The 25,245-nt window shown below is 58.2% G+C and overlaps 1 protein-coding gene across 2 annotated transcripts in view; it reads left to right on the top strand.

The window, feature by feature from the left end:
* The window catches only part of Sorcs2 (sortilin related VPS10 domain containing receptor 2), a 311,448-nt gene that overhangs the window by 114,611 nt on the left and 171,592 nt on the right, over window positions 1-25,245 (top strand). For both annotated transcript variants that reach the window (XM_004847334.2, XM_004847335.3), the window contains exon 2: window positions 24,894-24,961. In XM_004847334.2, coding sequence (XP_004847391.1) covers window positions 24,894-24,961 — 68 coding nt within the window. The remainder of the gene's footprint in view (window positions 1-24,893; window positions 24,962-25,245) is intronic.

Raw genomic sequence — 25,245 nt, 5'->3', positions numbered from 1 at the left:
CATTGGGTTGGATCATTGAGTGGGAAGAAGCAGCATCAGCCCATGGGACCCTGAGGTCGATCACACCTGCCACCCTGGCCGAGACTCTGGATCGCTCTCACAGGGACCGGGTCGCAGTCCCCGGGGTGGTCTGCGGACAGGGAGGGTACGGGGAGGAGACCCCCCAAACTTCTCAGCGAGGCCAGGTTGGGAGTTACAAAAACAGCAGAGGAGAAAGGGGATGACAGAGCCACCGAGGGTCTGAACGGGTCACCTGTGTAAAGATGGGAGGCTCAGAGAGGTCACATTATCCACCCACGGCCACCCAGCTGCTTGGCAGTGAATGTGTGTGAGATGGAGCCGCAGAGCTCCACACTGGGGTCCGAGTGGGGTTGTGCCTCTGCCCACCTGTGGGAGATTCAGACTCCACAGGAAACCCAGCTGCTACTCCTGACTCCTCAGGGTGTCTTGGGCGCAGCACTCAGTTTCGCAGATTGGCCTGGACGTTCATGTTGTAGGTATTGGCAGAAGGCAGGATGAGGGCACAGATCCGTGCCTCGATGGCACAACACTCAGAGAGTGTGCTTCCCACATCCAGGCACCTCTGATTCCACGGATGCCCTTGGCCACTGAGGCCTTGAGCCCCAGCTTGCTCCTGCGGCTGCTCGGGAGACAGCAGGTGACTTGCTGAAGCCAAGGTTAGGGCTGGCGGTGGCACCATCTATTCTTGGTCTGCACAGCCGTGGCTCTGGTTCTCTAGGCCTCTAATCGGAATCATTCCACCATGTTGCTGGGGGTCGATGCTCTGTCTAGATTTGGATGTTTCCTTTTCCTTTCCACATTTGGAGTATTTGCCCCTCTCTGGGCCTCAGGCAGCCCCCTAATCTGCCTCAGAACGTGCCACGAGGCCCCGAGGACCAGCAGCCCAGCAGGAGCCCGAAGCTCACTTCCCCACCTGTGCAATGGGGGCATCAGACCCACCTCGGAGACGAGCGTCCCAGCAGTGAGGGGTGCATGTGGGTGGGAGTTTCTGGCCTGGGTTCGTGGTGGCTCCCCCATGTCGTCTTACCCAAGAGGTGTGCGTCCTCTGCTGCTTCCCAGCCTCCTCCTCTGCTGTACTTCCGGCTGGGTGAGCTGCTGACCGGGTCCAGGCCTGGGGATTGTGCAGCTCCCTAACCCTCCTGGCCTCTCCATGCCTCTTTTGCTCTGGTTTGGAGACAAGAACACAGGTCCCATCCGCTGTCCCTGCCCTGTCCCTTTCCATGTTGTGTGTGCCAGGCTCCTGGATCCGTCTTCGATTCTAAGCTCCCTGATGGGCTTCTGGGCAGCCACCCGAGTGGCAGGAAACCCAGTCTCCCGCCTCGTAATGTGTTCACCTAGCTCTTCCCAGCAGCCCCTCCTCTGGCCTTCCCTGTCTTCCTGCCATCTCCCCATCAGCAGCTTCATTATTTAGTGAACAAAACGCACCATTTGGAGATAACTTCATTATGCTTAATTTTACCACATAGATGCCAAGAGGATTTAAAAAATGATGATTGCTTATGAATTTCCTCATGAAAATATTGTCAACACAATGACTTTGAAAATGAGTGCATGTCTCCGATGCCTGCTTCCCCCATTAATGTCACCCCTTGCCAAGGAGCAAGAGAGGCGAGATGGTGAGGTCTGACGCATGTATGCCTGCTCCTTGCACAGCGAACGCCTACAGCTGCTCCCCAGATTAGCAGCATCTCCTCCGGAGCACGAGTTGGCGCCGGCCTAGTGCCATGGCTGGGGGAGAGGGGTCAGTGCTCTTTGTGCCCAGCACCCTGGCTCAGCGGGACTGGGGGTGGCAGCAGCCCCGCCTCTGTTAGAATCCTGGCCAGTCAGTGATTGCGAATAGCATTGTTTTGTGAAAGGACAAAATAGAACCTGCTTGTTGGACTCCAACGCTATAGAAGACCACTCAGCATGCAGGGAAGGGGTCCTGGGGGCCGGGATTCCCACCGCTGGCAGCTGTAATGTTTCTATCAAACCTTCACTCATGGCTAAGCACACCATGGCACACAGGTGGGGCCATACAGGTGTGATGCTGGGGCCTGGGCACAGGTGTGGCTGAAGCAGGCTCCAGGCCCTCAAGGCTCAGATCGCCTCCAGGGCATCGGGCAAGCACAGAGCTGGGCCCGGGGCCTGCGCTGCTGCTAGGGGCCTGCTCATGTCTCCTGGGGTGCAGAAGTGGTCTCATGCCATGAAAGGCCCACTGTCACCTGTCTGACAGGTGGAGTGTGGGAGCGGGCCCTAGGGACCCCAGCTGGATCCAGGCAGCTCGGCTTTGTCCTCACCTCCGGGCCAGCGCTGTGATCTGGAGCTGGGGAGGCCAGATGTGGAAGGGCAGAGGGCGTGGCCTGTGCAGAGGCAGGGGCTACAGGGGGCGGGTGGAGTGAGACTCCTGTCTCTTCATACGGCTGCTGCCACCCGCCGGCTCTCTCTGCTGCCGGCTGCCAGGATGCTGAGACCCGTGTCCCCACTTCCTCTGCACACCTCCTGGAGGTGGACAGTGGTACCTGCCTAGTGGAAGACCTGCAACTCTGACCCAGGCCCTGGAAATGCCACCACGGGCATTCTCTGCTTTCTTCGGCTTTTCATGACAAAGCCATAGACAGACGCCCGCCAAGCTGGTGGTGCTGTGTGCTCACTACCACCCAGCCACTGGGAAGCTCCTGTGCTTTGGCTGAGCATGTCTGAGGTGAGGGCCAGGAAGAAGGCTCCTCGGAGGAGCTGTGGCTCCAGGTGGAGGCTGACCGTGGCCCCTGGCAGGGTGTGGGCAGTGGTGCTGCCAGTTAGGGTCACCATCACTGTCATCCCCACCAGCACAACCATCATCGCCATTATCAACCCCACCAGCACTGTTAGGGTTCAGATCCCAAATGTCCCCCAGAGCCTCATGTGTTAGGGTGACTGGATCGTGGGGTGCTACACTGTCAGTGGTGGATTCATCCACTGGTGGGCGGAGTGCCGAGTGTGCTGAGAGGATGTGGGGCCGGTGGGAGGTGGTCACTGGCTCGAGACCTGGAAGGGTGTGTTCCTGTCTCCGGCTGCCTCCTTCCTCTGTCTACTTCCTGGCTGCCATGGGGTGAGCAGCTTCCTCCACTCCGTACTTTCACCTCCATGTTCCTGCCTCAGAGCCAGGTGCCCGTGCACTGAAGCCGCGAGCCAAAATAAACCTCTTGTCCTGTAGGTTGGGTGCTTTGTCTCAGTGATGGGAAAGCGAACACAGTCAGCATCGCTGCTGCCACTTTCACTGCCCTGTAACTTGGAAACCCTCCTGCACGGCTGGCGCTACACTCCAGGCCCAGCCCAGGTCTTACTGTGGTGTGTGCCTCGTGTCTCTTGCAGAGCCCCAGGCTGGTGGCTTTCCATGTGGCAGTGTCACGGGCTCCTCCCGGACGGGAACGTGAGTCTGTCTTCTTGGTGACCTTAAACTCAGTCTCTCAGCGTGATAGAAGCAAAGTGGCTGGCGCTTCCCCTGGGGCTGCGTGCAGTGTCATGGACATGGGGACCTGTTTGCGGGTGAGCTGGGGGTGGGTGGGCAGGGCTGGTGATGTCCGTCCCCGTGGTGCTCTGTCCTCTGGGTGTCTCCTCCTGTTTGGGCCAGCACACGGGGACTTAGCGAAGGGGTCAGGGTGGGGGCAGGACTTGTGGCAGTGGCGCTTTCTGTTCTTTGGAGACTGGTTTGGTTTGATCCCCCTGAAAACCTGAATGGACGTTGGGGCAGTGAATCCGCCTTGCCTTGAGTCCCTGTTCTGGGCCAGCAGATGCAGTGGGGGCTTCCTGGGCACCTGGCCCTGGCCCGGGATCCGTCTGGGTCACATCCCGGTGGCCACTTCCTACCCCTGTGCCTCTGAGGTCTGCGCAGTGCAGGAAGGAGGCTGCTTTGGGCCCCAGGGCTTGGCTCGTGCCTGGCACTGAACTCGGGGACCACAGCACGGCAGGGCCAGAGCCAGGTGGGGACTCGGGTTGGGCTCTGCCAGCTGAGCTCGGAGCAGCGAGGGCCACCAGAAAGGACCCAGTCCACTGGCATTTGAAAACACAGCCTGGGATGCATCACGGAGGACAGAGGGGGGCCCCAGGCGTCCTGTGAGGACTGGGGAAGGCGAGGTGCCACTGTGGTCCCCGTGAGAGAGGACAGCGGCACAGCTAAGTGACACGTTGGGTGTGCAGGGATGCAGGACAGTGCGGGGCTGGGGGACTCAGGAGGGCTGTGGGGGTCTGTGTAGAGGGGATCAGGGCTCTGGGGGCACCCAGGTGGTGGGAGCAGGCTGAGAGGGTGAGGGTCCAGGTATCCGGGCCATCTGGGGTCCCACGCCGGGGCTCTGCCCAGGGGTGTTTCCCAGCAGGACCTGGGAGAACGCGCTGCTATGTGGGATGGGGACGGGACGCTGCGTCTGATGCGGGGTGAGGGAGTGCTCCCCGCCTCAGACTCGGGTGCGAGCCCCGGAATGCCTGCGTGCGACAGGCTCCAGGGCAGCTGCACCCCCACAGCCGCGCTTGGCGACCACGCTTCCTGCAGGGCTGGGCTGATGCTGACGAGCACACTCGCTGTGGGGCTGAGCCTCCTCTAGGCAGGACCGGGCCACCCGGGCAGAGCGCCCTGTACATGCACAGCCACCCCCTGCCAGCTCCCCTGGCAGGACTGTGGACGCCACTGTCAGGGCTAGGCTGTCCCTGGCGGGGCAGCTGTCAGTGTGGCGGGCACCTCTGGGAATGAGAGCTGGGCTTCTGTGCCTTGGTTTTGTCACTGTGATGTCCACTGGCACAGGGCCCACGGCCGCAGCTGACCTCGTCCTCCACAGTGTCCTTGGTCATCTGTAGAGGACACAGAGGCTGGGAGCTCCCGCTCTTCTCCTCCCCTCTCTCCTTTGTTCCCTCCCCTGCATCTTCCCCTCCCTCGCTCTTAATCTGGTCCCCTTTAACTGGCATGGTCAGTGCTGGTCCACTCTGGGCCTTAACCTCCTTGCTCTGCCCTCAGGCATGGTTTGATCGGGCTGTCTGTCCCTCCTGGGATGTCCCTGGTGTCCCCAGGCAGTTGCTGTGTGCTGACCTCTGGTGCCTTCTTGTCACATGATCGGTATCTGGTAGGTCATGTGATCTAGGTTTGAGCCCAAGGAAGCATCTTCCTCCATAGTGACTGCCCTGGGTCAAGCCATTGCCACGTCTGCCTGCCACCAGTCACCTCCTGAGGGACCCTGCACCCCATGCTTGCCCTCCGCTCTCTTCCCTTCCTCTCTGTGCACTCCAGCCTCATCTGCCCTGCTGCTTCCCACCTTGTCACCCTTCCTGCTGGGACCCAGTGGCTGCCCCACTGTCCCTCCAGGTCTTTGTGTGCTGCCATCTCCCCCGAGAGGCCTCTGTGTCCCCTCAGCCTGGTCCCCTGACCTGCCTCACCCTGGGTGGACTGACCCACTCGCCTGTGTTGCTGCCTGCTCCCTGAGAGAGCCAGGTGGCTCCGGGGGACAGGGGCCTGACTTGTGGTCCTCCCTGTGTCCCTGGTACACAGCTGGGTGCACAGCGTTCTCAGGGATGAGTTGTTGGGTGATGACAGCCTTCCTTCCCTCCTTCATTCTATCTGCATGCATTGAGCACCAGCCCTGGGGTCCCAGTCTGGCAGCCCCTCCCTAAGCTCAAATCCCTTTTCTGGTTGGAGAAACTGAGGCCTGGATGTGAAGCAGTCAGGGAGAGACTTGCACGTGTGCATGGCAGGTTTGTGGCAGGTTATCGGACACGGGGACACGGATGTGAATCCCCAGACACAGTCTTCCGGTATGCACATAGTTCAGGGCAGCAAGGTTCCTGAGCAGGACCCCAGGAGAGGGAGCATCACAGGTGTGGGGAAGCCCCAGGGTCTCCTCTGAGCCAGAAGTACAGGTCCACGGTGAGGGGCTGGGTCTGGCCTGGCCAGACTGCAAACCCCGTGGAGTGAGGCCATGCATGAGGGAGCGGTGGCAATCTTGGGCGTGTCTGGAAAAGAAAGAGGTCGCAGATTTACAAAAAGCCTGGGCTCAAGTTTCTCTCTGCCACTTGCTCACTGTGACCTTGGGCAAGTCACTGAACCTTTCTGAACAGCCAGCTGATGGTGAATGTGGACATCATGCATGAGCCAGCGTGGGTGACTGGGTGGCCGGCCACATCCTCTGAGTTCCGCCGGCCCCTCTGGCTCTGGGGTGGGTGGTGGGGCCCAGTGTGGCAGTGGCCGTGTCTGCTCACGAGGAGAGCCTCGGCCAGGCTCTGGCTCCAGGCTGGGTCTTGGCTCTGACTCTGGGTAGGAAATTGCTCATTATGGGGCGGTGAAAGTGTGCATTGAATTCACGCAGTTTATTTTTAAATAAATTGGGGCGAGTGGGAAAACAAAAAGAGGCAATTGGAAAAGAATGCTCTCCCCTCCCACCATAATGAAGGTGTTGGCAGGGGCCCAACCCGACCCCAAACCCCAGCTTGGGTGACGGACACCGCCTCCCACGACACCCTGGCCGTATGCACGGGTGGTGTCCCGAGCCCCTATCCTGGCTCCGCTGTGCGAAGGCTTGGGGCCTTGGGGCTGCGTGGGCCTGTGGGATCCTCTCTCCATACAGGGCTGGTGGCCCGCACGTGTACCTGGGTGCTGTGTCCTGGTCCTGTGCGGTGACCACAGTGGGTGTGCATGTGTGATTTTGTTTTAAATTTTTATTAGCTCGTAGTTGCTGTACATAATGATCACACCCCTCCTGGGGGGCCGCTACATGCACATAACACATCTCCATTCATTTTCTTCCCCTTCCCTCCCTTCTCATCCCCTAATCTCTTGTTCCCCTTCCCGTTTGCAAAAGCTCTGTCTCCCTGTTTCCTATCACCTGTCATTTCTTTTGCTCTTTAATTTATTTATACTCTGGGTTTCTCATATATAAGAGAAACCATGCGATATTTAAGTTTGCGTGTCTGATTTATTTCACTTAACATTATGGTCTCAAGGTGCATCCATTGTCCTATGAACAACTCTGACTTATCTTTATGGCCATTAGGGCAGCTGCCTCTTGAGACCACCCTGGTCTCAGCACGTCCCCCAGGGCCTGCTCCCTGGAAGCAGCTTCTCAAGTGGAAGTGGCCAAGGACATGAGGGGAGGGAGCCTTAAATAAGTATGTGGCTATCCCTGTTCCACTGCACAGATGAGGAAACGGAGGGCAGGGAGCAGAGGAGCTGTGTGACCTGGGACAAATTAATCCTCCTCCCTCAGCCTCGGTTTCCGCACAGTAAAAGTGGGCTCATAATAGGAAGCCACGTCCGTGCAGGGTAGTGTAGGCAGCTGAGCACACCTAGGGTGAGCGGTTCCCACCTTGGGCATCTGTGTGTCCCCTCACCCCCCACGGGTTGCCCCAGGCACCCTGGCCAGCCCCTTTCAGACCGTTCAGCTGTGATGAGGGCCTAGCACGGGCCCTAGGTCACAGCACCACAGGGCTGAGAAGTGCTCAGGGTCTCTGCGGAGTCCTCCCTGGCTGGACACAAGCTGGGCAGAGTGCGAGGGGTCCTGAGTTCCCCGGTCTGGATGTGGGGGGTTCTGCGGGAGCAGGGCAGCTGGCCTCCAGGACACAGCCCTGTCTGCCTGGGTGGTCCTCACCTGTACAGTCATCTGGTTGTGAAGCCGAGGAGAGATTCTCCGAGTGGGGCTTTCTGTAGAGGTCCTTAGGGCCCTCAGCGGCTTGGCTGGAAAACTGGACATTGATGCAATCAGAACTTTTCCAGAAAGGTGGCGGTGTGGAACACAGCTCCCTGCTGCAGAGCCCTTCCTGTGCACAGCAGGCGTGGGCAGTGCATGGTGCCCACACTGCCTGGCACCTCCCCAGGCCCACGCAGGGTCTGTGTGGTCCGCAGCGGCTGGATGCTGCGCTGCTCCCGTGCGTCCTCAGTTCCTGCTTACTGTGCATGACAGACCTGTCGCTTTTTCTACTCATTGCCTTGTGCTCCATTCATTCTTCCTCAGCCCACCTGCTGGCAGGTGCCCCTTGTCCCCAGGCAGCCGCTGCCGGTCTGGCAGAACCCCTCCTACATCGTGAGCCTGCAGCCTGGAGTGCACCTGTGCTTTCTCTGTCCTGCACCGGAGCCACTGGCCAGGTGTCCGTCCTAGGATGCACGTGCTTCACGTGTTGCGTCGGGGCACAGGCGTGTGTGTCAGGGTCCCCCTTTGTCCCTTCTGCTGCAGAGGAGCTGCCTGCAGGTTCACAGTGAGCAGGCAGGTCACTCACTCTCTGCGACCTAGAGCGCATCTAAAGTGGCTCTGCGCTGTCCCCTGGAGGACTGCGCCACACTCGCCTGGTTTCCATGGTGATGTCAGTTTCCCACGCACCCTGCTCTTCCTGGGGATTATAAATTCATTATTTCACACTTAGGTCTCACCCTCTGCCTCACTCTGTGTCTGGGTTTTGGTGTCTTGGTAGGACTCTATTCATTTATTACTGGATGAAGAGAGAAACGCATTGAGCCAGACCCTGGGTTACTCCTTTCTCCCCGGGGCCCCAGGATGGCCGTGTCCAGAGACGAGTCAGCATGTGAGATGCCTGCGGCAGCGACTTGGCATCCCAGGGCCTCTCACAGGCACTGCAGGTTTTAATGACTTGTGGACAAACCCAGCTGCCAGGTCCCCACCTACACCAGACCCGGGAGCTGTATGGAGCTGGGCGGTGCCCGAGAACCGAGCTTTGCTGTCAGCTCCCCGTGCCCTGTCTGGCTGTCACTGAGGACCTGGCTTCCCACGGCTCAGCCAAGGACATGGTGTTGGAGGGCACCTCTCTGCCTCGGTTTCCATGTCTGAGCTTGTGCTCGTGCCAGCTCCTGTCCTCACTCTTGAGATGGCTACACAAGGTGACAGATTGGCACTGACATGGGGGTGGCCCCTGGCGGGCTGCTGGGGGAGCACGGGAAAGTGCCCAGTCCTGGCAGCGGGCAAAGCAGGAGGGGGAAAGAGGAGGGGTATGGTGCCCCGTGCTGAGGGTGAATGGAGGGCATGGCTTCAGGGCTTCAGGGCAGAAACAGGTGTTGCCTGGACGCCTGTCCTCCCAGACTGCACTGGGGCAGCCAGTTTGCCCCAGAGTTGGGCATTCCTGAGGCCTGAAGGTGGGCACAGGATGTGTGCGAATGTGGTGTTTATCAGCCAGAGGTTGAATGGACTAATGACAATTAGTTTCTTTTTAAAAAGTAAGGTTTTCTGAGGTCACATTTGCACCTAGCAAAATTTAGCTTTTTGAGTTTATGGCTTGATCAGTTGCAATACCTTGTGTGGTCATGGCTCTGTCACTGCCATTGATGGAAGGAACAGTTCAGTTGCCCCAAGGAATTCCCTGTGGCCCGTGTAGCACTTGCCCAACTCCAGGGACTGTGGATCTGTTTTCCACCCCAGAGTCTTGCCTCCCCAGAGTGATGCCAGCGGTATCATATGGCATTGCTGCACGAGTTGTGTGCATCCCGAGTCTGCCCCTTTGTGGCATCATGTGGTCCTCCATAGTTTGTTTATCCCTTCCTCAGCTTGAGGGCATCTTGGTTGTATCCATTTTTTCCCTATGATATATAAGCTGCTGTGAACCCTTGTGTACAGTGCTTGTGTGGACATCTGCTTTCATTTCTCTTGGATAAACATCTCGCAGTGGGATGGCTGGATCATATGCTAAGTGGACTTTTTAACTTTATAAGACACTGCCATGTTTCCAAAGCAGCAGTACCATTTTGCATTCCCAAGACCAGTGCCCTAGTGTTCCAGTTGCTCCACATCCCTGTCGGCTCTTGGTATTGTCAATGTTTAAATTTTAGCCATTCTGATAAGTGCATGGTGATGATATCTCCTTGTGACTTAATTCTCATTTCCTTATTCATGAAAGACGCCAAGTATCTTCACATGTGCCATCTACTCAATTCCCTTGGTAAAGTGAATGTTCCATTTTGGGGCCAATCTTTGTTGCTTCATTGGTCTATGTATTATCTGATCACCAGAGGCCTTTCATATTGTGGATTCAAATCACTTCTACTTTGAAAACATTTTCTCCCAGTCTGTGGGTTGTCTTTCCCAATTCTTAGCAGTGTCATGCAAGCCTAAGATTTCGTATGGAGGAATCGAATCGATCCATACTTTTTGTATACTTTCTATGCTTTGTGTCTTATCTGAGACTCTTTGGGTGTCGGACATCAGACTTCTCCCTCATTTTCTTCTTGGAGTCTTCAGAGTTGCTTGTAGATCTAGGATCCATTCTGAGTTGCTTTTTGTTCAGGGGATGAGGTAAGGGTTGAGATTGTCTTTTTGCAAAGAGGCAACAGATTGATTATTCATTGAAAACACTAAAATCAGGTGAGCTTTGCAGTAGTAGGAAGCGATACAGAGAGTCTGTTGGCAGGAGGGTCCACTGGCTCCCAGGGCATGTGCTGTGGATGCAATGTCACCCCAAGCCTGGCAAGGAGGAGCAAGGCTGTGCAGTGTCAGTCGCTCCTAGAGCAACGGAGATCGGTGAACCAGTTGGCAGCAGCGACGGCGGTCACCCAGGGTTGGGGGCATTGGTTTCTGGGTTGAGCTGGCGTTAATCTGCCCACTCTCCCCATCTCGCCACCATCTAGCCAAATCCACCTTGGTCCATGCTAGGTCCTGACCCCAACCCTCCCCCTCTTAGGGCCAAGGCTGGGGCTGGGGATCCTAACCACCAAGCAGTCCTCACATGTGCCCGGCAGAGGGCATTTGGAGCTGGCCTTTGTAGTAGCTGTGTCGCTTCCCTGGGCTCCAAGTCCTGAAGTTTCACCCAGCCCTGCGGCTGCCTCCTGTTCCTGCCTGTATCTCACTGGGGTTGGTGGTGGCCAGGGAGACCTCCCGAAGATGGCCTTGAGCTGGCACATCCTGTGGACAGTGTCCTGTCACCCTGCAGGGGACCCTGCCGTTCAGACAAGCCCACCTGGCTCCTCCACAGGACTTGTCCTGCTGAGTCTACCCGGGGGACAGTGACAAGGTGGGGAAGGTGGAGGATGAGGCGGGAGCGGTCCTGGATGGGGGCCGTGAGGTGACCCGCGCGCCCCTAGTATATGTCTCACTGCCTCACCCCATCCATTGGTGTCACCCCAGTGTCTGCCTGCACCCCTCCCCACCATGATGTGGAGCCCTCAGCTCTGATCAAGGGGAAACAGCCTCAGGTGGGCATCTGTGAGCTTTGCTACCCCCTGGGTCAAGTGTGCGGTGCGGAATGACGGGAACGGGTGTTTGGCATTTGTATCAGCGTCTCAGATGATACATGGGCAGTTCTGGAAGCCTCAAGCCCAGCCCAGCTGAAGGGGTGGTAGCAGCAGCTGGAAACAAACAAAACCAAACCGAATGCAGGCTCAGCGCTGCTGCAAACACCCACGTGCATGGGAGCCCATGGAAAGGCTCCATGAGGGCCAGGCGCTGCCGGAACTGTGTGCAGAGGTGCGCACGGGGCACAGGTCTCCCGCTTGCTTTGGGGGACAGGGCTCCTCCACCTGGCTCATCCAAGCCGCGTTCCCTGTCCTTGGCCACTTGGCATCTGTGTGCAAGCCACAGGCTCCCGAGCTGCACAGTGCAGTAGGATCACAGTACCTGGCCCAGGGTTGTCATGGAGAATAAGTGAGGTGACGCCTACAGCTTAGCAAGCTCCGGTCTGTGCTCCTGACGGAGACAGGAAGCGAGAAGGCTGGAAGCAGTTCCAGTTGGAGCACAGTAGGAGCGCAGTTGGTGACAGCTGGCTGCATCTTGGTGCAACTGTCCCACACACGACCTCTTGAAGAGACCATGAGCCATGCTCCAGTGGAAGTTAATAAGTATTTGCAGCTCATCTTCTGCCCTGGCTCTGTGTTATTTCCGAGAGGAGGAAATAGACAAATAAACATATATTTTCAGCATACACGAGAAAGTACAGCGAGGGCATGCTGTGCATGTAACGTCAAATATTTCCGCAGGTCGAAGTGCCATGAATATTTTCTCAGGTTGCCATTTGTCTTTTTTTCCCTGTGACTTGTGTTTGTTGATTGAATTAAACAGTTCCGCTACAGTGTATGGAGCCATTCCCCAGTAGGGACCGTGTCTGGCTTGTTATTATAAATAAATAGCACAGATGAGCACACAGATTCGGCTTTGAATGTTGACAAGCAGATGCGTCAGCCCGACCCCAGAGCTGGGGTGCAGCAGTGGTGACACATTGGACCTTCCACCAAGGGTCTGACTCTAGAGGAAGGGACAGCATCACAAAACCACAGGGCCTGAGCTCAGCTGGATCTCACCAGACATTCATCACCGGCCTCCTCCTGACGGCCGCGGCTGTGGCGCGATGTGTGTTGAAATAGTTCTGCCAAATTTGCTCCATCATTAACTTTCAATCACTGTTAATTCTAGACAAGGCTCTTAATTCCAGTTTTTTGTCTTTGTCAAGTTGACGGAGATGGTCTGTTTTTAGCCATGACGCGGCAGCGCAGGGCCCTCCCTCCTGGATGGCAGACCCCTCTCCGCCGCAGCTGGTAATGAAACGCCAAGCCTGTGATTTAGGGCAATCAGTCTGGGAAGTTTGCTCGGGGAGCCTGATGTGACAGGTCTGTTTTATAACAAGTTGCTCTGCCGAAGGGAGCCTTCTCGTTGATATTGTCAGGGTACTGTGCCGCCATATGCTTGCGCCCCAGCAGCCTCGTTCGGGCCCCATCCTCCCAAGGAAGATGCAGAGTCCACCCTGGGGAGAGTTTGTGAATTAGATTTCAGAAATGAAGATCTCGTGTTTTGTGTCCAGGAACTTAACACTTCCACCACTTGCTTCTCGCCAAATGAGCCATGATATACCCCAGAGTCTAGGAAGTGGGAGGTGTGTTTTCTCTCTGCTTTTCGATCAAACCAGACGGATGGGAAGGCCTCTGTGGGGAAGCGAGGGCCATGTTTATTTACTGTAGGGATTTTTGTATCAAACACAAATGGGAGAAGGTGCTAGAGCCTCACAGCCCCAGAAGGGAAATCAATCTGGCCGCTGAAAGTCACCTTGGGCGAGCCACCCCCTCTGGTGACCTGTGTGCCACAGCTTCAGTTTGGGCTGATGTTGATTGTCAGAGGGGCCCATTTCCATGATGCAAGGCGGCTTTCTGGGCGGCCCCTCCCACACTGCGAAGGGGACTCCCAGGCGCCAGGCTTTCCTCACCCGCCCCCCCACCCCACCCGGGGCTCAGCGCCTGTCTTCCCAGGCCCCTGGGCTGAGCGTGAACCCAGGTCTGTCTACTCCAGGTCGGCCCATTCTGCACCTCTGGGGTAGGGGGACAGCACCTGCCCTCGTCCTGCCCCACTGTCCACCATGCTCATGGATTCATTCTCAGTATTTTTACTTGAACTTGGCTGAGATGGGCAGCAAAAGAGGCCACTTAGCCAGGCAGGGTGGCCCACGCCTGTCATCTCAGCTCTGCAAGGGATGAGGCAGGAGGCCGGCACGTTTCAGCCCAGCTGGAGAGAGAGAGAGAGAGAGAGAGAGAGAGAGACTCCATTAGGTCCCCATAGCACTCCCCGGTACCGTATGTCCTCTGTCTTTGTTTAATCTGCTGCCGGAATGCCTACTCACACACATCTGAAACAAGAGTGTGCAGCTATTGTGACACTTTGTTGCCTCCTAGAGCTGTGCTTGGGGTGGTGGATTCCAGGCCGGAGGGAGGCAGATGTGGTGGGCGCCAGCTGTCCTTGCTGACTGGACTTAAAAATGTGGATTCTTTGAGGAATCGTAGGCATGTTGCCGTTTACTTCCCGGTTTGTTGGTATGCAAGTGCATCATGAGCTGCAGCGACCTGATCCCTGGATGGGGGCAGCAGAGAGGTCAGGGTTGCCGTGGGGTGGGCATAGGTGTCCGGGACAGGGGCAGACACAGCCTGCTGGTCCACAGGCAGAGCTGGGGCTGGTGGGGAGGAATGAGGGGTTCAGGTCCCGCTAAACGTGCAGAGGGCTTAGGGAGGCAGGGATGCCCCGGCAGTGAGGTGTGCAAGTTGAAGGGCCCATGATGGGGTGCTGGGCTGAGACTTCTCCGTCCACAGATGAGCTGGATGTGGCACTGGGTCTCACTGCGCACAGATATCGGGGTGTCCACTTTGCATAAGGGCCACCCGAGGCCCACAGTGATGTTGCTTGCCCACAGCAGTGTGGCCAGGCAAGGCCCCACCTGCCAGCCCCTGAGGCTTTTTGGATCTGTTTTCTAAGCAGACACAAGGGCCTCGGTACAAGCCCAGCGCTCTGCCTGCGGGATTTCCACACTGGTGACCCCAAGAGCTCTGCATTCCTTCCAGCTTGGAAAACACACTGAGGACAGCTGCAGATGCTTGCTTTTCAGAAACTGCCAACTGTTATTTTAAAAATGCTCTTCTTAAAATGCTTAGTCTCAGACAGTCCAAGTGCGAATGGGATGGCTTTCTCCTCCTGGCCCTGGCTCCCCCTCCGCCGTCTGCCGGCTTTCTTCTGTCTTCCCAGTTGCCTGGGCTCAGCTGGGAGCAGACAGTAAGACTCCCAGCCCCCAGGGTTCTGGGGGGGCAACGGCCCCTTCCGGAAATAGTTGGAAAGCCCAGAGAAAGGCCCAGAGGCCCTGGCCGCTGTCTCCAAGATGTCTTCAGTGCCAGCCTGGGATTTGGGGCTTAGCTGGGTGCTCCCCACAACCCGGCTGTGTCTCAGAGGCCCCGCTGCCTGAGTACGCAGACCCTGCCTCTGAGCCCAGGAGGTGTTGGGTGTCACTTTGGGCAGGTGGCATTCATGAGCGATGGGCTCTGGCTGTCAACCCCGGCTTTGTTTGGAAGCTGAAGGTGCTGGGTCTCGTTGATCTCACAGGTGTTTACTGCCTTGCTGGAGTTGTGTCTGGCGCGTAGTGAGCTGCCTGTCACTGGGCTCCTAGTGGTGCTGGGAAGGAAGCTGGCTGGTCGCTCAATCCAGACAGGCTGCCTGTTTTCCAAAGCGAGCTGCTTCCAAGCAGGACAGGGCATGGGATGGCACTGAGGCCAAGGAGAGGAGGTATGTCTCGCCTCTGCTGTCCCCTCCAGTGTAGCAGTGGCTTGGCATATGCTAGCACACCTTGGACTCTGCTGGTTCCTTCCTGATACCGCCAGGGCAATGGAAACTTGCTCTTCATGTTTGCTGTTACCTTCTCGGTATGACAAGGAGCCCTTGTTTCCCCATTTCTGAAAATGATGAAAGTTTCCTATTTAAGTAAAAGAAGCAGGTTGGTTAACAAGTGTGTTCATCAGCTTTCCATCCCTATAACAAACAGTTGAGGTAATCAACTTGTAAGAGACAGGGTTTCCTTGGGCTCCTGGTTTCAGAGGTTTCTGTGAGGGATGGGTTGGCTCCATGGCTTTGGGCCTGTAGCAAGGCCCATCATGGCGGAAGCCAAGCTGCTCACTGCATGGCAGCCAGGAAGTGAAAGAGGCAGAAGGGCAGGCCCAGGGTCTTCCTGAGGCCACACCCCCAGGGGCCTGACTTCCTTCCACTGGGCCCCGCCTCCTAAAGGTACTGCCAGTAGCTCCTCCTCCTCCTCCTCCTCCTCTTTCTCATCTTCTTCCCCCTTGTCCTCTTCCTCTTCTCTTCTTTCTCCTCCTCCTCTCCCTTCTCTTTCTCCTCTTCCTCGCTCTCTCCCTCCCTTTCTCCCTCCTTCTCCCACCAGAGCCAGCTGATCTGTCCCCTGTGTGCAGGGTCCTCCACTCTGATGTGGCAGTGCTGTTTCCATGACAGTGCCTTTCTGGGGGTCACTCTGGAAGGGGGACACAGGGTAGGGGGGGAGGTTGTGGCGCCCAGGAGGCTCGGGGGCAGTGCCATCTTGAATGGGAACGGCACACGCGCACAAAGGGAGTCTTGTCATTTCATTAATAATTTTACTTCCGGTGACTGTTAAACAGGAGTGATGGCTGAAATTAAAATCCATTCAGGTCATGAGAAATGCAGAGTAAATAATACTTTTGAAGGACGGCCAGGTGGAAAAATCTGCCGCAACCCACCGATTAAAATACACATTATCCCTTAAACAGGCTCGATGTAAAAATGCAATTCTCCACAGATCAGTGATGTTCATACATTTATTTTCTGCTGACTGACTTTGATTTATGGGGCTCCTTCCCAGCGCGGTTCTCAGCTCTGGGTTTGAAGCCCAGGTTTCATCCGTGGGAAAGGGGTCTGGCGAAGCTCTGGGCTTGGTGGTATTTGTTCTGCACAGCCTGAGGGGAGGGCCTCACATCTTCCTGAGGCACAGCTTGGGGAGGGAGGGAGGGAGCAAGGGCGACGGGGAACTGCGGCCATCGGGGGCCACTGCGGCCATCGGGGGCCCCTGTGCCCCACTTCATCTGGGGTGCCCCTCTGCAAATGGGCAGTAGACCCGGATTTGGAGTCAGGCGGCCCCCAGGCTCCCCCCGCCGGGAAGTTCTTGGCTGTCACCTCCGATGAGCGGAACCTCAGTGTCCTCCCCTGTAAAATGGGAGCGTGCCCGCCTCTGTTTGCTGGCTCACAGACTGAGCGACTTAGAGAAGAGCAGGCCGATGATCTCTCAGCCTGGAGGCTGGAAGTCGCAGGACCTGGTGTCAGTGGGCTGCTTCCTCCCAGAGCTCAAGGGGTGACTCTGTCCCCGGCCTCAACCTGCTTCTCAGGTCTCCAGGAAGCCTGGCTCTCCTTGGCGGCTGGACACTGTGCTCCCCTCTGCCTCCATCCGCACCATGCCTTCTACTCTGTGAGTCTCCTACCAGGGTCCCATCAAGCAATTCAGGCCCTCAGCCTGGACCAGCTCCTCTCAGGATCTTGGGCCATATCCACAAGGACCTTTCCCCTAAACATTGTCATATTTCCAGATGCTGGGGGAAGCAGACTGGGGGCCCCATTCAGCCCATGGCACCTGGGGTCTGTGGGACCCAGAGAAAGCTGCACCCCTCGCAGAGGGGGGAAGCAGGCCCAGGGCATCCCAGGATTCCTCCAGGCAGGGGTTCCTGAGGTGAGGGGGCCATAGGGAGCACAGGCTGGGGGCAGGCATCCATCTGTCCTGTTGACTAGGGTGCCCCATGTCTCCTGCAAAGCAAGGGGTCCCCTTGTGCCCTCCTGGCCTGGCTGGCGCCTCTCGGGCATGTTCCTGTGGCGGTCTGTGATCTCCGGGATCAATCATGCTGAACGTTGTGTTTGGCTGGACAGGGTCCCCCAGGGATGCTAAAGAATGGCCAGGCCGCCCTTTCAGCCTGGAGCCATAAACCAGCCCTTTGTGAAGCCAGCAGGTCTCATGGGGACTCCCCTACTCTGGCTGCTCAGTCTCATGAGGCATTTGACATTTGAGGCAGTGGTGGCTTCTGGCCCTGACAGCCTAGAGTGTGGCCAGAACTGCAGCGTGGCACCCAGGCCAAGACCATGAAAGCCACTTGGAAGCCGGTGGCTGTGGGGTTTCCTGGGCTGCCGGGTCAGCAGGGAGTGGGCTTGGCTCCTGCCGGTGCAGCTGTCTTGTATGAGGCTGGACAGAGGTGGGGCTGCACCTCCATGCTCACCGGCTGTGTCGGAAGCCAGATGTCTGAGCTGGATGCCCAGCCTCCCCCTCTGGGCTGTGAGACCTCCCTATCTGTGCCTTGGCTTCCCCAAGTCGGGCAGGGTGGTTCCCAGGGACAAGGGCTATGGGGGATCAAAGGGGACGACATCCGAGAGGAGCATGGACTGCAGCCCACGAGGAGGAGCCCTGTGCTCTCTGACGAGGCGACGACATCGAGAGGAGACTTGCACGGCAGGGACTGACCACACCGCCCTGCCCAGTTCCATCTGTTCCTGCCGTACTGGTTCCCAGGGAGATGGAGGAAAGGGGTTCAGGGGACCCATGGGCTCTGGAGATGCTGCTCCTGCAGCCCCTCTGGTGACACGTGTCCGTTGTCTGTAGCAGACACCTCTGCCCAGAATCAGCAGGCTATAGCAGCATAAGCTTCCTGCCCCTCCGTCATTCCGCTGTGTTACACTGGAAGCAGCAGAGCTCAGCTGAGTTCAGTTCCAGCCAAGGTCCACTGACTCCAGCTAAATTCCTCCCCTCTGAGTTAACCATTTGTTCTCCTCAGCACAGATACGCTGTGCCCTCATTCTGCAGTCCTGCCTGCTCGATCCTTGTTATCAGCAGGTGGCCTGAGGCTGCCCAGCTTCCCCCCTTCCCACGCTTGTAAAGAATCAACACTGGACGTCCTGGGAGTCCTTTGTCTTTGCTGCCCAGAGCAGCTTAGATCAGCCTGAGACTCAGGTTCTCTCGAGTCTCTGTCTCTGTGTTTCTTTCAGTTCCCCCTTTCCTATCTCACGGGCGTCGTACTGGCTTGCAGGGGGCCACCCCCTTTCCCTATAGTTGTCCATCCTCCTAGGTGTCCCCCAGCCCACCCAAGTCCCTGCTTGGGGACAATGGACTCTTGCTCCCACCAGTTCCACGGCCTCCCCCAGCGAGCACGGCCCGTGGTCACTAGCCAGCGGTCACGGGTTCCAGGGTGTGCATGGCTGACCTGGAAGTTCCTCTTTCTCGCTTCCCACTTCCTCTTACATCCTGGCCCGGGGCTGGTCCTCCAGAGCCAAGGACACCTGTGCGGGGCTCCCAGGACAGGGCGAGAGCAGGGGGATAACGTGATGGGCTTGGGCCTATCCTCAGGTTGGCTGGGGAGCAGGGTGGGGCCTGGCCCTGTTGTCTGGGCCGCTGTTGTCCAGAGGATGGAGGGGGAGATGGGAGGATTGCAATGGCCAAACCTTTTCTTATTTTTGCATCTTTCTGCTAACGTGTCTCTCAAGTCTCTCTCCCTCCCTCCCTTTCCCTCTCTCTCTCTCGCCCTCTCCTCTCTCAGTTTTTTAACACTAATAACAAGCCAGGCATGGTAGCTCATGCTTGTGCCTCCCAGCACCTGGGAGGCTGAGGCAGGAGGATTGCCTTGAGTTCAATGCCAGCTTTGGCTACATAGTGAGTTCAAGGCCAGCATGGGCTAGATAGATCCTAAGACCCTGCCTCAAAAGACAGTAACAATAAAGCATTACAAGAAGTTGCAGAAATAGTCCAGCAGAGGCCTGTGTACCCTTTCTACAGCTTCCCCAGTGATGCTATTTTACAGGGCTGCGGGGCAGGCGCAGAGCCTGAGCCTCTCCCAGGCTGTGGCTGCAGCTCTGTGTGTGGCTTGGGCCGACTCCTCCATGTGCACCTGCTGCCCCTTCCTGCCCGGAAGAGAGGGCTGCAACCCCCTCTCCTGGGCCCTCCTCACTGTCTTGGTAACAGCTCTGAGCCAGGGTCTTTCTGGCCCGTCTCTGTGTGAGCAGGAAGCACAGTTGTCCCAGTCCACATCTGTCCCAGCTCCCACAACCTCAGCCTCTGGTGGCAGAGGGGACAGGAGAGAAGGCTGCACAGACCCTGAGCCCAGCAAGTACACACAGGCAGCAGGAACCGCTGTCCCTGAGGCTGGGCTGCTGTCATTTGTCAAGCCTCAGGCATGGGCAGGGCCCCGGGAGACATGACGACCCTCCCCCTGGCCACACCGGACACGGGATCCATCTCCTCCAGTGTTGCAGACGAGGGACAGGAATGGGGCAGCCACAGCAGGGGCATCCACACAGGTCAGGCTGGCTCAGAGCCCGAACACCCCTGAGACAGGTGCCTCTGATGTGCCAGCTCCTGCGGGCTACAGGCAAAGCAGCTGTAAGCAGATGGCAGTCACCTGGGCTGGAGGCCCCAGAAAGCTTGCTGGAGGTGGCCCACGAGGAGATTTGCCTCCTGAGTAGTGGAGGGCTGGGGTCAGGGCCAGCGGAAAAAGGGGGACGGGCTCAGAGGTGAGCAGTGTGCGTATGGTGGTCGGGAACTAGGTAGAGGATTTGTAGCTTTATTCCTAAAATCCACATCACATCACAGGGATTACTTCACTTCACTGTATGCAGTCAAACTCTAACTGTAACTTTAGCCCTAATCCCTAATGCTGACCCCAAGCCTGACCTTAAGCCCCGGGCCCTGGTGACTCGCTATCTGTGGATGCACTGCACCCTGAACTCACTTTGTCCACACTGCTGCTCTGAGGTGCTAGGTGACCCAAGTTTGGAGCCCGCGCTCCCAGCAGCCCCAGCTGAGGGGCCTCACCGCAGGGGCTGGGGCTGCACAGGGATGAGGGCTGCCATGGGGACTGCTCTCTGGGGGCGGCCCTGTGCTCATGACGGTGGCTGTGCCTACCCCGGGAGGCCTCAGGCACTCTTGGATGCTGAGTTTGGGGAATGCAGGGCACCCGGGGCTTTGGGGCCTGAGTGAGTGTGGGCAGCGTCACAGCAGGATTCCTGGGGTGTGTGGGGGGCAGTGGCGCTGACCGAGGCATCGCCCTGGGAGGAGCAGCCCCTCAAGTGGCTTTTGAGCCCTGTGGATCCCCATGTGCCCCTCAGCGGTGTTTAGCAGTGATGTGAGATCCCTCTCCCCGTAAGTAGAGGCAGAATCGACACCTCTTAAGTGGAATCAATTTCTTCCTAGAGGAGGAATCTCTGGAGCAGGCCCTGTTCAGCCCAGCCCCTTCCTGAGAACGGAGCAGAGCGGGGTGGAGAGGGCACCTTGGGGTGCTGCTTGAGAAGGGGCTGCAGTCTTGGCCTCAGGCCCATGCTCTGCTGTCCCCTGGGCTGTGGGTGGCCTTCGCCACTTGTGTCACCCCCGCTCCTGACCTGGGCAGTGGGATGGAGCCAACCTCTGGGCTGGGTGAGACCTCAGTGCACCTGTGTGAGCCTCAGTCCACCCCTCCTGGGGTCACCTCTGCCCCCCCCCCCCCATGGCGAGTCAGAGCCAGTCAGGGTCAGGGTGTCCCTCCAGAGAGGGCATAGCTGGAGCGGCCTCCATCCCACAGGCAGGACAGACCCGACCCCCAGGCTCCTGCCAAGGCCACCCCGCTGGTCCACCCCATTCCCTCTGGAGCAGGGCTTGCTTCACGCCAGCCAGGCCTCCCGGGCCCAGCCCACCCCGTCAGGGCCAGGGTTCACACGCAGTCTGCATGGCTTCATCCAGATTCCTCTTCCAGGTGCCGGCAGGGGGAAGAGGAATCTGGATGAAGCCAGGCAGGCGATGCCCCATGAATCCCACCTCCTTCCTCCCCCAGAGAAGGCTGGGAACGAGTGTCTCTCTCGGTTTGCAGCTGGGGAGAAAGCTGTGGCCGGATGGGTGGGTAGCCTTGCCCGGGGGGCCTGGCACTGCTGTGCTCTGTGGTCTGTGGCACACATGCACACACACACGGTACACACACAGGCCTACACACACATCCACACCTCTAGCACAGGAAGGTGGGAGCAAGCGGGTCTACAAGGGGTCTGCCATCTTCTGCCTGGCCATGGCTCTAACCAGGGCAGCTGTGGTGACCCCAAAGGGCAGACAAGACCCCAAGGACCCACCAGCCAGGTGCCCCTCCAGCCCCAATGCTGAGTTGGGGGTGAGGTGGTCCTAAGGGTGGCACTGTGGGGTGACTTCTGGAACAGCTCCCTGGTGGGTGTGGCATTGTTGACTCTGGGCCTCGAACACGGCATGTCCTGCAGGGTCCCTTGAGGGACAGGGATGCAGAGGCCAGGCACAGTATGTACCCCTGCAAGGTGCAGCCATCACCCACAACCTCACTACTGCATGGGGTCACCTTCACAGATAGATCCTGGGGGCTGAGGCCAGAAGCTACAATCCTGCTTGCAGGGCTGTGCTAGATATGCATGAAGGGTGGGGGGACTTGACCAGCATTTGCTGTGGTTGCTGTCGTCACAAAGGTTTTGGGGAGACCTGCTACCCAGGGGACCTGTCTGTGGGGGACCCTGGGGCAGACCCCAAGTCAGGCCCGGCTTTTTTATGCTGCCCAGCTGATTCGTGCACCCAGCTGTTGTTAGCCAGGCTCCTCCATGCCTGGCCAGAGTGACGAGAGGCTGAGAGGAGAAGCAGCCTGTGCCGGGGCAGGAAGCCCCATCGGCCCGGAGCCCAGGACAATAGGCTGGGGGCCATCTGCTCTATCCCTGAGGTCAGAGGCCCCGGCTCCCCCGGTCCGAGGACCCCGCTGCCTGCTGATGGTTGGTCTTAGGGTGAGGGCGGCTGGCCAGGACTGGGGGCTGGTGCCTCAGCATCTGTGCGTCCCATGCTGAGAAGGTGGATCATGGAGCCTGGGGACAGTGACAAAGGCGCAAGAGCCCGGGCTGAGGCACAGGAGGCCCTGGCTCTGCTGCGGGCTGTTCATGCAGGGCCTCAGTTCGCTCAGCAGTCAGTAGGGGATGTGAGCTCAGGGACAGGGGCTCGGGGATGCGGCACCTGGTGTACGTGAGCAGATGCTCCTATAAAGTGAAGACAGGTCCTGGCACTGCTGTCCCGGGCGAGGAGCACTGGGCGTGGGTGGAGAAGCCGGTGACAGGAAGGAGTGACCTGTGTGGCCCGGCCTCCCTTGGCAGCGTCTCTTCCCTTGCCTGTCTCCTGCTCAGTGGCTCCGGGTCTCCCGGGCAGGGTTCCTGGCCTTGGCTGGGCTGAGGTGGGAGGGGACCCTCGACTTGGACGCACCCCAGAGCCCCATCACATTCTGGGGTGCTCTCCCTACAAGATCAGAGCTCCCACAGGCCGCTCACACCAGCAGTGCCGAGTGGCTCCCAGGAGATGCCATTTCCAGTGCTGCTGGCGAGCACCCCGAGGCGCCTCCCGTTCTGTTAGGCCTGGCCATGTGGCTCCTGCGGAGACTCAGGCTCTGTGCCTGCTGCATGGGTGCTTTGGCGAAATGTCCAGCACTCTGTTTGTTTCCTCATCTGAGAAACAGGGATCCGAAGAGCTTCCTCGGGGGGCTCCTGGGAAGGGGGGTGCAGTGAGTGAACCCCATAACCAGTGCCTGGCACAGCAGGGCACAGGCCATGCTTGCCCTGGGCCATAGCACCGGGGCCTTGGGTCCTGGAGAGAACAGGAGGCCGAGGGTCCAGGGGGCTTTTGCAGAGCCAGGGGTGGAGCCCGGGGGTCTGGCCCACATTGGGGTCCCCCCTGCCTCGGCAGCAGAGTGGGGCTGGGGGGCTGCCTGCAGTCCAGCTCCAGGCCACGGGGTGGCTTCCTGTCAGGTCCTGGGGCCCAGGGCACCTGACTTCCATTCAGCTTAGGGCGCTGGGCGGTCCCAGTGGGGCAATCCTGTCCCACCCCAGCATGGGGAGGGGATAGGACTGTGAGGTTGGGAGGGGAAGTGGACCTGGGACAAGGCAGGTCTCCACCTGCGAAGACGGGATGGGCCAGGCAGAGGGAGGGGTGGGGCCTGTGACGGTGCTGGGTGCATGTGGGGGTCTTCCCGCAAGCTGAGATCTGAGGGCTGAGTGGGGGGAGCCCAACGACAGGGGTGGAGCCAGGGAAGAGGGTCCTAGCCTGTGCAAAGGCCTAGGCTGCTGGGGCTTCCAGCGAGAGGGCGGGTATGGGTGGCAGGAAGTCTCCGCAGAAGGGAAGGGAGGAAGCAGTCTTGCTCAGTCAGCATCCTTGGCCGCAGTGCTGGCCCACGTAGCAGGAGTTCCCAGACGAGCTCAGCCTCCTCAAGGGCCAGCTTCCAAACCCAGCAGCCCACAACAGCCTGAGTGCTGGGGAGAGGGTGAGAGCCCCATCCGTCCCTGGAGGTGTTGGAGCGGAGCCTGCATCCTGCCTGATGGAGCAATGATTTCATCCTGGATGATGCTGGATAAAACCGACTTTGAGGTTCCTTCCAGCTGTCACGCTCTGGCTCCACAAAAGCCTCTCTGGGGACAGCGAGACCATGTAAAATATAAATCAATAGGTTAAAAATACGCTTGTCTCCTGCCCGTCCAGGCCCTGTCACTCCACCTGCCTCCTCCATCTTCAGAGGCTCGGAGCCAGGAGAGGAAACGGCTTTGTTCCCCAGCGAGGCAGCGCCACCTTGTTGTGATTGACAGGGTCTCGCTTTTGCTTTTTTCTTTTTCAATCACCCTGCTGTTCAGTGGAGCGCTGTCCCATCCCGGCTGACACCCTCTCCTCCTCGCTTCCCGCTCTAATCTCCGGGGAAAGGGCGGCCAGGCTGCTGGTGGCCGCCACGCCACCACAAGTCCCAGCACCAAGAAACTTCTGCCTCTGGAGAAGCCGGAGGGTGGAGGTGGCCCGTGTGGTGACCCTGAAGTAACCAGGCTAAGCGTCACACCGGGAGCCCCAGACGGCGTCCAGTCTCCCCTCCGGGGTTCCCATGGCAACAGACGGTTAGGAACCGCTAAGGCGGAGTGGCGGCCCATGAAATGAAAGTTGATGTGCCCGAGGATTCAGTGGCTAGTGCAGTAATTGGGGATCAATCTCTTTTCCCCACGGGGGCCGACGATTCCTCATCGTCCGTATTTATTTATTTATTATTCATTTGTGTTCACGCGCTGCTTTTGAGGAACATCAGAGTGCTCTGCAACACATCTATTTTCATTTTCTAAGCAGTTGCATTTCTGCCCAGCTTTGGTACTTGTGCAGGGCCCTGTGTGTGTGTGGAATAGTTAACAACACAATAGGTGTATGCCTGCCGCCGGTGATTTATGGAGCCCCTTGGGCTGCCTTGCTACCTCTCGCCTCTCCTGTCAGTCCCCACGGGAAACGTAAGGACAGCAGCCACTTCCACTTCCGGCTGGTGCTGGGCCCACAGGTGGAGAGAGCCCCGCTGAGTGTTTGGCGTCTACGCCAGGTCTGTCGTCTCCCCTGTCCCTCTGGACACAGTTTGAGGTTGACCGGGGCTGGGTTTGAATGGTTCCCACCGAATGGCAGCTAATGGGAGGATCTCATAGGAGTGTGCTGTCCCCAAAGTCACTCTGAAGCCACACTCAAGACACTTTGCATATGTGTGTGATGGTGCAAGGGCCCTGGGCAGCTGCTATTTGATAGACCCAAGTGAAGGGTAGGGATGGTTTTTGTGTCCCTCTTGGGGAGCCTTGGAATCCACTGACATCCACCTTTTCCTTTCTGTTAACCCACAGGTGATATTGATCCTGACGAAGTACTACCATGCAGACATGGGGAAGGTTCTGGAGAGTTCCCTGTGGCGGTAAGTCAGCCCAGCGGTGGCCTCCTCGTGTGCCTGTGTGTGGTCTTGGGCCTCCGGTTGAGGACCAAAAAGAGCCTGGTGTCACAGCTCCCGTGCTTTGGTGACCTTGCAACTTTCCTTCAGCTGGAAAATGCGTGAAGGAGAAGTTGAAAGAAAGCGAATCAGGAGTGCGGTCAGCAGGCGCCATGTCCCCCGCAAATGGACCTAGGGCTTCTTTGCTTGCTCCTCTTTTCTTTCCAGTGTTTTCCCTTCTTTTTGTTTCCTCCCTGCAGGAGAAGGGTTCG

The sequence above is a fragment of the Heterocephalus glaber genome, unplaced genomic scaffold, assembly GCF_053883595.1.
Source record: "Heterocephalus glaber isolate CG9 unplaced genomic scaffold, H.glaber_assembly_v1.0 deba00001509, whole genome shotgun sequence".
Taxonomy (NCBI): Eukaryota; Metazoa; Chordata; class Mammalia; order Rodentia; family Bathyergidae; genus Heterocephalus; species Heterocephalus glaber.
The sequence above is the reverse complement of the archived record's forward strand: the minus strand, read 5'-3'. Positions and strand labels throughout refer to the sequence as shown.